The 16490-nt window shown below is 41.5% G+C and overlaps 2 protein-coding genes across 7 annotated transcripts in view; one reads left to right on the forward strand and one right to left on the reverse strand.

The window, feature by feature from the left end:
- Nucleotides 1-2891, reverse strand: part of ankrd27 (ankyrin repeat domain 27 (VPS9 domain)) — a 36287-nt gene extending 33396 nt beyond the window's left edge. For 2 of the 3 annotated variants that reach the window (XR_006822767.1, XM_046037371.1), the window contains exon 1: nt 2615-2891. The gene's annotated coding sequence lies outside the window, so the exon portion shown is untranslated. The remainder of the gene's footprint in view (nt 1-2614) is intronic. The other variant, XM_046037370.1, reaches the window with a different exon arrangement.
- Nucleotides 2892-5276: 2385 nt separating this feature from the next.
- Nucleotides 5277-16490, forward strand: part of tdrd12 (tudor domain containing 12) — a 39715-nt gene continuing 28501 nt past the window's right edge. The window contains exons 1-22 of one of the 4 annotated variants that reach the window (XM_046036868.1): nt 5277-5397; nt 5607-5666; nt 6411-6575; nt 6672-6808; nt 6974-7093; nt 7300-7355; nt 7500-7585; nt 7775-7952; nt 8515-8579; nt 8665-8786; nt 9252-9317; nt 9658-9709; nt 9932-10011; nt 10402-10464; nt 10591-10659; nt 10832-10906; nt 12360-12420; nt 12578-12685; nt 14421-14603; nt 14716-14869; nt 14997-15124; nt 15628-15816. In XM_046036868.1, coding sequence (XP_045892824.1) covers nt 5643-5666; nt 6411-6575; nt 6672-6808; nt 6974-7093; nt 7300-7355; nt 7500-7585; nt 7775-7952; nt 8515-8579; nt 8665-8786; nt 9252-9317; nt 9658-9709; nt 9932-10011; nt 10402-10464; nt 10591-10659; nt 10832-10906; nt 12360-12420; nt 12578-12685; nt 14421-14603; nt 14716-14869; nt 14997-15124; nt 15628-15816 — 2181 coding nt within the window. In that variant the 5' untranslated portion in view covers nt 5277-5397; nt 5607-5642. Of the gene's footprint in view, nt 5479-5606; nt 5667-6410; nt 6576-6671; nt 6809-6973; nt 7094-7299; nt 7356-7499; nt 7586-7774; nt 7953-8514; nt 8580-8664; nt 8787-9251; nt 9318-9657; nt 9710-9931; nt 10012-10401; nt 10465-10590; nt 10660-10831; nt 10907-12359; nt 12421-12577; nt 12686-14420; nt 14604-14715; nt 14870-14996; nt 15125-15627; nt 15817-16490 lie in introns of all 4 variants that reach the window. The other 3 variants (XM_046036867.1, XM_046036870.1, XM_046036869.1) reach the window with 3 other exon arrangements.

Consider the following 16490-nt stretch of genomic DNA (forward strand, 5'->3'; position numbering starts at 1 on the left):
TTCTCCTGTCATTTATCTTATCTGACATTTGAGAAGCTGGAACCAGCAAACCTTTGGCATTCCTGCTGGAAGAATCATTTAAACTATTAATCTATTTACAAAATAGTCACCAGTTGCAATTTATTTACACAGTACACAGTTTACTGTGAGTCATAACAGACATGAGAGCTGCTAATAAAGTGTGAAGCTTTTTGTTTTTAAATAAACAATTAGTTTTCTATAATAAAATACCATGACGCAGGATTACGATGAACAAATCATATAGTTTGTTAGCTGTAGTTGTGAATAAAGACAATGATGATTAATAATCCACTGAGCAGATGGCAGGGAAGGTCAGATGAACTGGGTCAAATGAAAGAAGACACCACATCCCCCAGACTTCTGGCTTCTCTAGATCAATTCAAATCTTTCAGGAGCTGAGTGCTTAAAACCTGCTGACATCCTCAGGGCGCCACACATGATGCCGCCTGGACACCACACAACTCTCCAGAGCTGAACAGAAAAACAAGCAGCAGAGCTAACCGCCCACCTCTGACCTATAAATACCTTATCAGCCTCTGATCTCTCAACCAGACAACCAGGTGTGAAGCCGTTAAAACAAACACAGCCTACGAGTCAGTCAGAAAACCCACAAGACAGCTGACAAAAAAAGGATGTGTCTAGTTAAACAGAGATAAGGATGAGATTTCTGTGCACATTGTCAAATGTTATTGACAACTTGCAACATGTTGTAGTGATGTGACATGTGACAAAATATAGGTCAATTTTAGTTATTATAACACAAACATCCACAGTGACTGAATCCTCAGCTCTATTTCATATTTGTGTAGTTTGGTAGCCTACAGCTCCAAGTCAGCTGAGTTGTTTTGTACATAGAAAAGTCCAACCAAACTCCATTTAAAAACCTGACACTTTAATGTTTCTTTGCTTATTGACACAAGTACAATGCACAAACAATATCAATCAGACACATTTAGGGAATCACTGCGGTCTTTTGGTCCATTCGACAAATGAATTATCCCTGAATCAAGTGATTTCGTTTGTATACATTGCACATCCCTCTACCCATTATGTGCAGGCGAACCAATTCTCTCTCAGAGGTTGTTTGTTTTGACCGTAATGCCTGTTAGTGTATGACGATTTGAAACGATGTGTGACAAAGTATTTAATCAGAGTCTTTCACACTGGTAGAAATAGTATACAAATCCTGTACGTGAGTAAAAGTACAGATACAGCTGATAAATTTTACTCTTCAATTTAAATTTCTACTGGAGACAAAGAACAAAAGTACCTGCTTCTAAAAATACGCAAGTATCACAAGTATAAAGTACCATCAGTTGTTGCTGACATAACAAGCGTAATAATAAGATAGTTGCCAATTAAATTTCTGTCAATTGACTAATCCTTTCAGCTGCACTTGTACAAAGCGTTGGGTAGATTAATTTGTAATAAAACATCTCTTCAAATGTTTTTTGTGTAAAAATATTACTTTGTAAAGTAACTGAAGCTGTCAGATAAATGTAGTGAAGTAAAAAGTGTAATATTTCCCTCAGATGTAGAAGTACAAAGTGGTACAAATACCTCTAATTTTAACATAAGTACAGTACTGGAGCAAATGTACTTTCACTGACAACAAAATTATAAATGCAACACTCAGAGATCTAAGACTTTCTCTATGTACACAAAAGGCCTATTTCTCTCAGATATTGTTCACAAATCTGTGTCAGTGAGCACTTCTCCTCTGCAGAGATAATCCATCCTCCTCACAGGTGTGGCATATCAAGATGCTGATCAGACAGCATGGGGAGTGCACACTTAGGCTGGCCACAATAAAAGGCCTCAGGCTGGTCACAATAAAAGGCCACTGGAAAATGTGCTTGTCTTTCAAGGAGCCAACCTTAAATTTGACTTTTTTTGAATGGAGTTTGTCTTAACGTTTTCATCAGTACAGGACTTTGTGTGGGGTTTAAAGGCACAGACGTAGCTTTAAAACAACTGTTTCCAAGTTGCACATCACAGCTGGCAACTATTCGACTAAATTAACTGCTAACCAACCCAAGTACAGTACAAATACCTGTTATGTATACCTAAGTACGGTGCTCTAGTAAATGTACTCGGTAACTGTCCACCGCTTCACCGTCTTTCAAGTACGGAACTTTACGAGTCAACCTTAAATTCCACTTTTACTGAGTGTAGTTTGGCTCAACGTCTTGGTCAAAGCGGGGCTTTGTGTGGGGGTTAGCTTCAGTTTACTGGCACAGCTGTTTCCAAGGGGCAAATCACAGGTGGCAGGAAAGAGCTCGGGCTATTCGGCTAACTGCTAACCTCAGTCGTGTCTGTAGTTTGGTCCCAGTTGTGAATTCTTCTAAATGTGACTCCGCCGATCAGAACCGGGCAGCGGAAGTTTTGGAAATCGCCTCATTGATGCGTCTATAATTAGCCTGCTAGCGAGGAACAAGAGCATTGTTAAGCTGTAGCATAAGAGCTAGCATTAGCTCTGCTGGGTCCAGCTGTGGCATCGGGATATCTAACCTTAGTGTTAGCATGGCCAGCTAGTCTCAGAGCATGACCGGCAGCCAACAGGACCGATTATTAGTAAATATGACAGTTTCACCTGTTATCGATGAGTCCGCTCGGGTCATCCGGGCTTGGGCATGGCAGAGACAAACACCTCCAGCAGCCTGTCAGGAGCTGTTTACTGCGATCAGCTGGCCAGCCTTTGGTCCGGGTTGCCAGACATCAGAGAGGAAACACGTAATATCAGCTGTTCGTAGGGCAGCGTGTGTCGATACAGATTATGTATATTTTCACAAGTCTTATTAATCAAAATGTAGTCGCTGCACGCTGTAAAACTGTACGTGTGATTGAGTGTTAAAACTCTTGTTATTGATTCCTGCCATGCGTGTAAACCGGGCTCACACCGCCCCCTACCGGCCAGCGCGGGGTAGTTCACCGGAGGGAGACCCGCTGTGTACTTTCTGACTCTTAAACTTACATTAAAAAAAGAAAAGTCAAAATGTTTTTAAACTTGCAAATAGAGGAATACAGTTTACACGGGACATAGAGAGGTATATCTAACACTTTGCAGGAGTGGTCTATGTTATATAGGCTGAAGATATTAAAAAATTCACGGCCTTTTTGTTGTTGGATTTAGAAATTAAATTGGTATAATGCGCAACCTCAGAGAAAAAGTACAAAGTTAGTTTTTTTACTGCTGAATTTACATTTATGAATGTGGAATTTTGCAAGTACAAAGAATCAGAACCAGAAAGAGCTTTTTATTTTATTTTTTATTGCCAAGTGTTTTTTTACACATCAGTTGCTACACGTAGACAAACATACAGCTGAAATAAATAAATGTAGGAATATATAAATGTGGAAAAGACAGGTGGTATGGAATAAACAGATGATAAAAATATGCAAATTGACAAAATATAAAATATAGAAGATTAACATTTAACAACAAATATGTGCAATAAACCGGGTATGTGCACTGATGTGAAATGAGATAATATTTACATGTGCAAAGATATACAGTATTTAAGGGAGGGACATTATAATACATTTATTATCAAGTACTTATTTTATCTTCTTAACTTTGAGGTTTGTCAAATTTCCTTTCCTAACCACTTTTCCTCGACCTCGATAAAAAACGTGACGAGGTCAAGGAAAGATGTGAACATGAATTCATAAAGACTCAGGATAATACTACAAATTCTCAGTTTAGATCTTACTCCACGTGGGAAAAAGTAGCACCCTGTAGCAGACACAGCCAATTTTAGAAGAAAAAAATTGAGGTAACAAAGTATTTTTTTAAATTAATTTATTTTCATTGCCTGCTTTGTAGTTAGACTCTTCAAACTTAAATCATGTTTATTGTGTGTAGATATCTTCCATGCAAGTTCGTGCTTATATTTTAGCAATAAGCTGTGAGGTAAGTTAGTTTGGGTTAGTTGGAACAACAATGAAAATGTTTAATTGTATTTATATGTTTTCTTTGAAAATCAGTGTCTGACAAACACAGAGTAATGTTGTTTTATCGTACTGAACAAAATTATAACACAACACTTTTGTTTTTGCCCAGGTGTGCCTTAGGCTGGCTACAATAAAAGGCCTTAGGGTGGACACTATATATATATATATATATATATATACACACGACTGGAAAAGGCTGGACTGAAGGACAGCACAGAAGCACAAATCATGGCGGCACAAGAACAGGCACTCAGTACGATCAATAGAGGCTGGGGTCTACCACACCAGGCAGGACCCCAGGTGCAGACTGTGCAAGGAGGCCCCTGAGACAGTACAGCACATAACAGCAGGGTGTAAGATGCTGGCAGGAAGTGCGTACATGGAACGTACGTCCAGGTAAAACATCAGAGGTCTCTGTCCAGAAGAGTGCAGCCCTAGGAACAGCTAAGATACTGTGCAGAACCCTCAAACTCCCAGGCCTCTGGTAGAGGACCCGAGTTTGAGGATGACACATGAGAGGGGGATTTTTTAAATATATATATATATATATATATATCTTTGTAAGTCACATCTGAATTGTAACCCGCTTTGTGCAATAAAGATTACTTTTTAAAAAAGGATTAAATGCACCAGCCATTACAATCTATGGCACCACCTGGTGAGCACAACCAACCATAGACTGTATGTACCAACAGGTGCACACTGGGTCTGGCTAACGTGCTAAAAGCTAACATTCTCACGGTGGATTCATTCGGCTGTAACTTCTGCATTCACTGAGAAACTTCTACCTTCAGGGGTGTATAAGCACTTTCTGCTGTTTCCTTGATGTTACTGCAAAGAAAACAGACTGTATTGTTGGTTTGGACATCAGGGCTCTGTGGTGTAAGGTCATCATGGTTCACACCAGGGGACGCTCCGACCAGCATGTCTTTCTTTGAAAAAAATAATTTATTCATGTTGAAAATGTAGAAAATAAACAAACAGGTTGCCTGCTGCAATGGTGGATCAAACGTTTTCTGAGTAATTTTGTTTTTTACAGTAAAATGTCTTTAAAGTAACGGTACTTTTACTTGAGTAAAACATTGTAGTGCTCTTTCCATCCCTAACTTAGAAAAATCTAAATGTTTAAGGTAAAAATCATGTTAAAAGGTCAAATTCTGACCCAAATGGGAAGTTAAGAGTTTGGTTCGGCCATGGACTATTTAAAAGGATTAGGCACCAGAAGTACTTGGTTAAGGTTATGGAAGACATCGTCGTCTGGGTGTAGTCACAGAATCTGACAGGTCACAGTTTTTGGTGTTACACCGGTGTCCGGTGTCTCTGCAGCGACCTCTAACGGTCACAAACAAAATGGCGTAACGTAACGTTACTCCCTCCGTCTTTCACTCCGACTTTCTCTCCCGTTCAGAAGCTCAGGAACAGGTAACGTTTATCGGTTCAACTAGATGGAAAACAAACAGAAGCAAGACAAATAAAACGAACGGCAAATTCCGCTTCATCCAGGCACGTAGTTAGTTTTTTAGTGAACCAGTGTAACGTTAGCTCACGCGCTTAGGCGCAGTCTCAGGTGAACATGTCGACGTTAATTAGCTAGCTAACTTTAAATTGTGTTAACTTGTGTTTTCTTGCAGTGTGTGTTGTTTTTAAGACTTCGGTGTGGACTGACGATGCTGAAGATATCGATTTTGAAGGTAAGTTAACGTTAAGTGAGCTTTTATTATCACTAACGCTAAGTTAAGCTAACTGTTTAGGCGCTAATTAGCGCTGCGTGCTAACTCAGATAAACGCTGTTAAGGATAAACGCGGATAAATAACGCGGATAGTTAAAGTTCCTGCTGTTTGTTTCCTTCAGGCAAATCCTGTCGACTTTAAAACTGTTACCGGTAACGTTATATTTAAAAAGAAGCTTAAATGTTTGACTAGTAGATGGCACGTTTGTCTTGTTTTTGTTATTAAGCAAAACTACTAAGGAAAAAGAGTAAAACAAAGAATTAATACCTGAATAATCCCCTATAAATGTTTACTTAAATTATACTTAAAGTACCAAAAGCAGTCATTAGCAGAATATCCCTTTTCAGAAGAATGTAAAGGTTGTATGATTATTGATGAGTTAATCTGTGTGTTACTTTAATATTGCAGCTGGTAATTGTGACATCTATGTATTCTATATACTATTAATTGTATAATTGTAACTTTCTGGTTTTTTAGCAATTAAGTGAGAATTTTATTTGTTTACTAACATTACCAAATCAATGGAGTCTGCTCTGAATTGCAGTGGAGTGGAAGTATAAAGTACCTCAAAGTACCTTTCTGTATTACTATTAAAGGTTGAGCGTGAACAAAGCAAGGATTATAGGACTGAAAATGATGTGCACACAGAGCACATCTGTAATATTGGATCATGTTGTGGTGCCTCTTTCTTCTGACCTGTGCAGGTGGAGAACCCGTCCTGCATTTGGGGTCGGGCTGTTTGGGGGTGTGGCGGTGATGCTAATACAGCAGAGCAGTATGACAACCTGCTTGTTCAGATGAACCTCTTCTACCACGACTTCACCCAGGACCATCGCAATCTGAAGCCCACGTCGTTAGAGGAGGGACAGGTAAAGTGACAGCCGCAGTCTGCCTTACACACCTGATCCCGGTCGGGAACACTTTAACTGGATGGTTTGTGTGTGAGTTAATATGTTTCCTGTCAGGTGTGTGTGGTGTACTGGTCAGTGATGAAGTCGTGGTGTCGGGCTGTGGTGGAGTCGGTCATTATGGACTCCAGGTCCTGTCACGCTCGCTGCTTGCTGGTCGACCACGGAGAACGACTCGTTGTCCCCTCAGAACAGTAAGACCACTGCCATTTTACTAAATTAGTCGTTGCTTGCTTTGATTAAAAGACATCGGATTGCTTATTTTAACAGGGTAAACAAACCAAGCCGACCTGTGTCTGTGATTGTGTGTCTGACCTGTTAAAGATTTAACTTCTATGTTCTTATTTCTGTCTGACAAGGATCCGAGTCGCTGTGCAAAAATTCCTCAAGCTGCCCTTCTGGGTGAGGAGGTTCCACCTGGCGAGAATCAAACCAACAACCCTGCGTGTGTCTGTCCACGAGGAGAAGGCAGTGCTCATGTAAGACGAACTCCCCGCTTACCACTTAGGATATTTACTATCTACAGTTTGTTAAAATGTAAAATCTGAAGTAGTTTAGAAGCTCTGAAGCGCACACATCCTTCACTGACTTCCTAACCCACTTCATGTCTGTGTTGAGGTTTACAGATACAGTGTTTGTATTGTGAGATGAAGTGTAAAGCTTAATGTTTTATTCTCCTCTGCAGTCCATCCTCTCAGTGGGACAGCTCTGCTACACTCTACCTGCACAACCTCCTTAAAGGTGACACCTGTGGCGTTTTTTTTCTTTAGATTTTACATCTTAGAAGCAGCATTTGATGTTCCCTGAACTGTTGCGTGGCGAGATTGATGATAAAACATATGTAGTCTTGAGGAATCACTATGAAAGTTTTCTTGCTTCCACCAGTGTCGACCCAGACGGAGGTTGTGTTGCTTGAATCCGAGTCACGCTCCACCGCTATTGAGCTTTATCTGACCGTGGGAAACATCAAGGTGAACTTTGACTCCTCAGTGAAGGAATTCGAAAGTCACATTCATGCAGCTTCAAACATGCATAAATACAGATAAAATGATGCGCAAGATCTGCAAGTGTCCTCTGAAGACTTATCTACAAATGAGCATTTTAACATCCAGACATCCATCCACAGACAAATGAATGACCAGGATTTGGTTGATTTTCAGATCTGTGTGAATGACGATTTGGTGGCCAAGAAGTTTGCATATTTCATCAGAGAGTCAGCTGACAGTGGCTGGCTCGACGAGGTCGACCGATTTCCCATCACGGTGTCCTCCAACATCTTAAACCAGACCGTCTGCACGACCTCAAATAAGCCAACAGCACAAATCCAACCACCTCCTGGTAAACGCACAGATGTGACTTTGTGTTCAGGGCTGGGCGATATGGACAAAAATGTTATCCTGGTTTAAAATATTCATATCATTCGATATCGATAATTACCACCGGGAATGTTAAATCAATATATCTTTTGAGTTTAAAGGCTGATTTTTGCTCTTAAATGAAAGTAAATAAACTCCCATCTGCTGAGCATCATGTGACATGATCGAAAGCCCCAGAACAGCTTTTGTAGTGGTTTTGATTTTAAACTCTACTTGGTTTTGAGAACTTTTGGTGGGGATTTCCTCTTTTTAAAGCTTTATTCACTGTGCTGAATAATTGTTTTAAGTTATCTCCTCTCTGCACTTGGTGAATCTTCTACAACCACTGTGTCGGAGTGTCTGTTTCTCATTTGTCAGATTTTCCCATTTTAAGTCTCAAAGTGACTCTTGCAATCAAACAATGCCTGTGTATTGGAAATATTGCTGTCAAAATGTCTTTCTTTCCTTCCTGCACACAGCAATTCTAATAGTGAATCTGTTTTGCATCGGCATTCACACGGTTTCTAATCTGGTTTAACCCTCAGTGATGTCACAAGGTCTGGCTGCAGCCGGAACTGGTGATTGGCTGATGGCTGCCCCTACACCTGAGGTCAGCAGCTCTGCTCACTGTGTTACTGCCAGTCACTGCGGTAAATATCTGCACGAGCTCACCTCTGACGTCTCTGCTACTTTAGAGCCAACAACCCGAGCTGAAGACCTGTGAGGAAGGATGCAGGTCAAAGGTCACAGAAGAACAACTGTCTCCAGGCAGCCGATCAAAGAATGGCTCAGACTCTGCTGCTGCTGCTGCAGAGAGGTGAGTGTTAGATACACTTTGCTTTATCAAGTAGTCGGAGACGACTGCAGTCAGAAGCCTCAGTTTAATACAAACATTTCATCAAGCAAAGAAGAACAACTCACTATGTGGGAGTCTGACCTTCATACCTTCAGTGCAGGTGGGGTGCGACTTGTCTGTAGGCAGAGAGGTTGAGTGTAGGTCTGTGTGTTCTGTTATGTCCTCAGCTACTGGAACATTTTTCTTTCCTTAGTTACTATTTTTTTAGATGGCAGACGAGTTAAACCGCACGCCATCCGTGCACAGAGATGGCGTTTCTAAGAAATGCAGCTTAGTTAACTCAGGTCATAAGCATGTTTTGTGTCAGTGAGGACACATTTGGTTCAGTTCAGCAGTTTACTGTTAAGTGGAGAAAGGGGCTAAGGACGAGTAATGCCATTCGAAATGTGGTTCATTTAATGTAAACTTACTTGCTCCCATGTGCAGTGAATCGTCAGAGGACACAGACTCGTCTCTGGCTGCAGATCTGGCCAATAACCTCAGTCTGTTCAGGTGAGAGTTGATCTCAGTCACGTACAGTGCCGCTTGTGTGATTGGCTGAGAGAGAGAGAGAGAGAGAGGTCATGTAGTAATCAGAGTCCAATCCAGTGTACGTGTTCTATCGGCCAGTAACGTGTTTTATTAGATGGAAGTTTTATTAATGAATGAAATAGAAACATACATTAAGTTCTGCTGTAGATTTCAGAAGCTGACTGATGTTGGGGGGGGGGTCATTTTATAATGACATGTCTGCCTTGTGCCGTTTATCTCAATATGCCAGACATCGATCCATTTAATCACTAGTGGATCACTAGACCGGTAGATACTGACTGAACACCTCCCATACCCACAGGCTCCTGAAGTTTCTGAATCCTGGCAGCCGCTACCAGCAGGCGGCTCCATGCGTGAGTACATGTACAACACGGGAAGTGTTTCTCAAGCTAAACTGCACAGCTTTAAAGAATTGAAGCTCTGGGACAGTTTTGGGCAGATTCACAGAGTTGTAGGTTAAATCCACAGGAGTCTTTGCTCCTGGAGGCCACTGCAGTGCATACAGACGTGGTAGTTGGGTTTCGTACTTTATCTCACCTTTACAACCAAAAGCTTTTTTGTGTGTTTATTTCCAGGTCAGTCAGCATGAAGAGCTAAAAGACCGTCACCCTGGAGAGACAACTGCAGCCTTCAGCACCTGCACAGGACAGGAAGTGTACGCTGCCAGCACACCGCTAACAATTCAGTGAATTGACTAAAGCTCCATTCGGACAGGTTTAGAATTAAAGGGGAGGCGGGGAATTAAAATATGCACTCTATTAAACTCTTCTTTCTGATGGACTGTGAAACAGATGAGCTGCTACAACACTTCTACAACCAATTCGATGATTTTAAATGAAATGAAAAATATGTTGAGTGACTAAAGTACGTAACGTGTTATCATGTGCGATAAGTGAATAGAGTTTGAGTCAAACCACATATAAAGTAACGGAACAACGGTCAGGTTGAATATTCAAATGGAGTTTAAGTCTTCAGTGGAATTATCACTTACACTAACTACTGGTAATTGTGCAAAAATATTTTCCATCTATGTTTTGTCACACAGATGTATCCCATCATACAACAGTGAATCTGTAACGCCGCACAGGGACCCTTTGCACAGTATGAGGTGAGGAAGCCGGCCAGTGACTGATGCTTTCTTACTTCGAAGGTCAAAATGAGTTTTTTTTTTTGATGAGTGAACCCAACAATCACCTTGTTAACTGCATTCTTTGGTTGGTTTATATTTTCTTAGTGGCAGAAGTGGAGCTGAAGGTCTTCGTGAGAACGGTCAGGTTGAATATCTGGCAGATGAAGAAACAAGGTGCCTTGTTTCCATTAAACCTGTATCTGTAAAGCATGACGATGTGACGGCGTGAATATCAGATGTAAATGTAATCTAGCTCGATTAGATTAACAGTACTGTCTATATAACGGCTGGAAAGTTAATTTTGTGTGTCTGAGCTGATCGTCTCCATAATGTCTGTATTTTTCAGCAGTTCGAGTAGATCAGTCGATTCGGGACCAACCGAGAAGACGTGGAGGAGTGAAGAGGACTGGCTCTGTTCACGGTGAGATTCAGTGTTGCATCAGCAAAGATGGGACAGGAGTGGTCGTCTGTGGAGTTCACTACCTGATCGTGCCTCATCCAAAAGTCTAAAATTTCTAATTCAAAATTTAAGGCCTTAAAAAGTCTTGAATTCGCTGAAGTTTGTGTTATTTTAAACGGGTCTTAATTTACCTGTAATGCTCATTAAAAATGCTCCCGCAGCACTTGAGAAGGGTTTTTTTTTTTTTTTTCTTTCTTTCTTTCGCTAGTCCAAAAATTATTCGCTCTATTACGAATATTAAGACCAACATGTAGCTTTTGTGTTGTTGGCGTAAGTCTCTTTGAGATTGTGCCACGGATATAAAAAGGATTTATTCTGGTCTTTGCTGGGCTCTGCTTTGGAGCCCCTTGAGTTGGTTGTGGAGAGAAAAATGACACTGAGGGCCGTTACAGAAAGTCATTCCTACCCACTGCCATCACAATACACAACTACTCCCCTCTGCAGGGAGACTGAAGCACACGTTTCATTATAGTTAAACATCGTACTCAACGCACTCAATATTAGCAAGTGATACTACACTGCACATCCTGAATATGCACACAGTTGCACTTCAGATTTCTGAGAATATACGTTGTAAATATGTTTTTAAAAAGGAAATTTTGTACATTATGTTAGTTTGTGTAAATATGTCTGGTCTGTAAATTTCCCCTCTGGGAAGTGCAACCTTAGCGGCTCTTGCCTGAAAAAAACGGAGCGTATTTGAAGCCAACTGTCGCTGCTTAATGAATGTACGCCGCTACTAAAATTTCACCCGATCGTTAAGATTCAAGACACTCAACGCATGGTGGTTCTCTTGTCGCCTACTTTTAATTAATTTCTACAAATGTATAAAGCGGTAAATTAAGAGACAAGGCAAACATGACCAGTCTGGACTGATTCTGTTGTTAACGCAGTTTTTCTGCCATTATAAGGTGGTGAGGCTCAAAACGGCTTGATGCTGCACCATGAATGTAAAATCATCGTGGAGAACATCAAAACTAAACACATGAGCTTTTCCAGATCTAATTGTTAGAATTCAAACCCAGAAGATGACTTTAGCAAGTTTAACTTTATGGTGTTAATTCAAAATCTGCTCTAGATTTTCCAACTTATTATTCACAGATGTGGTAATAATGTTCCAAAATTATGTTGAACTGGATTGTTCTTTATTGGAAAACATAAATTTACTGTTGGGGGTTAGGGTTAGACATTGTAGACATCACCCAACCCATTTATTTACTCTGCAGGTAATTTTACGTTTCTTTTTTTGATATGATATATTTCATTCATAATGGTCTTTAAAAAGGTCTTAAAGTCTGTAAAGAGTAATTCTAAATAAAATCCTACTTGTTTCTTTACTTGTAAAATAGTAATTTCTTGGGGCAGGTTTAAGTACTAATGATGATCAAGGTATTTTAAATTCTGTTTATCGCAGCCTTCTGGAGTGGTTGAACCCGGAGCCTCTGAACGCTGATCCAGATGCTGCAGACAACGTGGTGGGTTTATGTAGTACTAGTTGATATATTGGTCCTAACAAACGATATCTTCAATTCAAGTGCGGTTGTTGCTACAAACTCTGTAACAACAGCGCTGACACTGGTTTTTGTGATGGTACAACCATATAATAATCTCATTTGTTTCTCCTGTCCTCAGGTTGTTCCCCGGGACCCCAGGAAGACTGGGATTCTGGTGCACTCTGTCCTCCCAGTGGATCCCTGCACCAGCCTGGATGATGCTCCCATCACGGATTCTCTCTGCTGGGTAAACAAGAATGTGCTCTGAGTTTTGTTTGAGGCTAATTAGACTTTAAAATAAGAAAACAAATCTAAAGCAAGACAACAGAGATCGTAGGAGACTGAAAGACAGGAAACAATGTGTCACAATAATTTCACTTAATGACCTTCACTTGCAGGTTTAATCAAAAAATACCTTGTTATCAGAACTGTTTCACTGTTAATATCAGGGTTCCAGCTTTAGAAGTTTGGAAAATAAATAATACAAAACTTAATGTTTCTTCTGTTCTGATTTATTCTTTTCTTTCTACATTTGTGCAACCTGACAAGTTTGAAACTAGCTTGTAGTTTCTTCTTCCTGTAAATCAAGTGTTGTTTGCTAGTTACAAAGATCTCAGTAAGGACTTTGTAATGGATTTACAAATAACTTATGCATCCCATTAAAACTTTGGGGCATGTCTCAGCTAATAAAGCTCTGAGTCATGTGTAAATTGGTTAGTAGGACATTTCTGTAGCTTCTTTCAGTCACGCTGTAAACAGGAAGCCTGTAACATAACTAATGCAAATAAGTTAAGTAAGTAATAAGTAACAAAATTAGCGGCCCTATTAGCTGATTGAGTCCAGAATCTGCACCAGAACCGGAGCTGGTCGAGCAAGCGACAGAATCTGGGCTCAGCAGCCTCCCAGTGATCACAGCCAGACCGGAGGCCAGTTTGATGACTGGGATTACAGTATCCAGGTGATTTACAGCCGCTTTGACGAGGACTCTGACTCCGGGGACGGCGAAGACACAGCAGATTCAGCGGGAGATTCAGATTAATAAATTTACCTGAAAATTCTTTATAAAGGTGGTCAGCAGGCAACAAACTGTGGTGGAACAGAAGAAAAATCTAATCAGTATTTGGCGTGACCACCCTTTGAAACAAGGCCGAGAGACTCAACTGTGCACAGGAACTGTGGTGCAGAAAAATGGCAGCAGGTGCTCAAATTTTAAATATTTGTTTGCAGCAGAAGGCAGTTTGTTCACCGACGGGCTGGAGGGCGGTGCAAGAGTGTCTGCAGGCAACAGTGAAGCAAGTTGGGGTTCGTTTCTGCAAACACAGTTGGGGATTTGGTCAGAATTAATGGTTTGAACATGCAGTACCATCAGGGAGGCATCTGATTGGCCCCAGATGTATTCTGCAGCGTGATGACGTAAACAGGCAGTGAACAGGCCTGATCTCAACATCAAGCCTGTCTGGGATCACGTAAAGAGAGAAGCAACTGAGGCTCCCTAAGTCCACACAAGAACTGTGGGTCGTCGTTCAAGGTGTTTGGGTCAACCTACCTGCATTCCTCCAAAAACTATGTGCAAATGAACCTGAAGGGAAAAAGGTGGTCACCCCAAATACTGATTTGATTTTGTTAAATGATAAATCTATAAACAAGTCTATTTTTTTTTAAAGCATTCTTACTTTACTGCATTTTCCTAAACCTGCCTGAAACCTTTGCACAGCTGTAGCAGTTTAAATGTGTTACCTTTTTATTAATTTACTTGTAGAACTCAATTTTCCAAAGGGATAGTTTCTTTTTGTTTTGGTTGGGAACCTTTAACCTGAGGCCTCTGGAAACTGAACACACAGTACTGTATACAGTTTGTATGTACAGTATAAACTCCTGATTCATTTATCTGTCAAACAGCCCTGAGATTATTTTTGCCATGAGGTTTTCTAACTTAAGCTGGATTGTTTTTTATAAAAGAAGCTACCTGTTCTGTCTCCCAGGTGTTGCGGAGGAAGCAGTACAGCGCTCTGTCTCCAGTTGACGGTTACAGCTGGCCAGCTGTGGCTCGAGGATGCAGCACTTTGATCGTCTCCCATGACGCTGACCAGCCGCGCAGCTACCTCCCCCCGCTCCTCACCCACATCCTGCTCAACTCCATCTTCATCTCTTCAACCAGCGCAGGGGTGAGTACAGCAACACCCCCCCCCCCCTTCATACAGCAGCACCATTTGATTTGATTTAGTTATTGTAAGTATGTGCTCTTTTGGATCTCTTTCTGCGTGGATGTGTGTTCAGCCCATAGCTGTGCTGCTGTGTCCAGGCTGGGAGAAGGTCCAGGCGGTGTATGACCAGCTGGAGGAGCTCAAGGTCAACACAACCCTGCACCCTCTCATCGTGCTCCTAGGTGTCGGCAAAGACGAAGCGAAGGCCGTCAGGATCCCCAAAAACTGTGAGTAAAGCATAATCTAAGTCTGCTAACGGTCAGCTAATTACAGTTATTGTAGTAAATCACTGACTGCATTGATCATCTCAAACTAAAGTTGTTATATAATCTGTCCCATTTTTATTTTTACAAGGCCTGTTGATGGTTTCCACTCCGTTCAGCTTCATCCGTATGCTGTCCAGCCATCGCTTCCTGTTCCTGCGTCTGCACCACCTGGTGCTGGACGAGGCTGACCAGCTGTTCGCTCTCGCTCCAGACGAGGTGACTGCTCATCGTTCACACTCAACCGCTGCAGAGCTACAGTAGCACCTAACAGTCCACCTGGAACTAACTGCGATGCGGTTTCCATAGAAAACACTCCCTGAAACACAAACTGCTCTTGCTTTTGCAAGATGCACACATCCATCTGCAGAGGTCCACGCTCTGGTTTGAAAGGAAATTTAATTCTCTACAACTGATTGATTCACAGTTTTATTTTCATGCATTTCTTCTACAAACACAAATTTCAGCAAGATGTTAGAACTAAGTTTCAACATAAAGAAATGAAGGTTTATTTCTTGTTTTCAGTAACACCACAGTTATTTCATGAATAATAAGAGACAGAAAGACAGCAGGGGACTGACATGCAGTGAACGGTCCAGCCAGCTGGGAGTCGATACGGGGACTCGCTGCTCAGGGCGTTTGCACCCTAAGCACTCGACTGTCGAGTCGCCACAGGTAAAACTGTTCAAACCGTTCTTTAACCACGACTGTTCTCCTGTTAGATGGGGACCATCTTGCAGCATTTCCACAAGGTGACCTCCACCCAGAACGGTTCCAGTCCTAAGCAGCTCGTCGCTGTGGCGAAAAGATGGACCGGTCATATGGAGGGTTTGTTAGCCAATCACATGCTATACCCCTGCATTGTCATCACTCTGCCTGAGGAAGCCGCTCTCTATGGCAACGTTCAACAGGTCAGTGTCGATGAGTCATCGATAATTACAACTTTATGTTGTTGTCATTGTACACTTTTTTTATATTTAGTAAGTCTTCAATTCACAGCCAACACGATCTCCGCACAGAAATACAAACAGTAAAACTTGTAGTGGTACAGAAAATGAATAGTACTGATAATTATATTAATATTAATGATACTAATAGGACTCCTAATAATAACTGTAGCAGCAGGTGACCCGCAACCACAGATCCAGACTCCACAGATCCAGAGCCAGAAAACCTGCAGGAAGTGATAGGAGGAGAGAGGAGAGGGACGAGAAAGCACAAGACTACCAGAAAGGGGAGAAGTTGTGTTAGTAACATGCAATAATGGGATGAGGTTGCATACAGAGAAAGTAGAGGAGAGAGGAGCTCAGTGCATCATGGGAAATCCCCCGGCAGTCTAGGCCTATAGCAGCATAACTAAGGGATGGTTCAGGACTCACCTGAGCCAGCCCTAACTATAAGCTTTATCAAAGAGGAAAGTCTTAAGCCTACTCTTAAATGTGGAGATGGTGTCTGCCTCCTGAACCCAAACTGGAACCTGGTTCCACAGGAGAGGAGCTTGATAGCTGAACGCTCTGGCTCCTAGTCTACTTTTGGAGACTCTAGGAACCACAAGTAACCCTGCATTCTGGGAGCGCAGTGCTCT

The sequence above is a fragment of the Micropterus dolomieu genome, linkage group LG22 (assembly GCF_021292245.1).
Source record: "Micropterus dolomieu isolate WLL.071019.BEF.003 ecotype Adirondacks linkage group LG22, ASM2129224v1, whole genome shotgun sequence".
Taxonomy (NCBI): Eukaryota; Metazoa; Chordata; class Actinopteri; order Centrarchiformes; family Centrarchidae; genus Micropterus; species Micropterus dolomieu.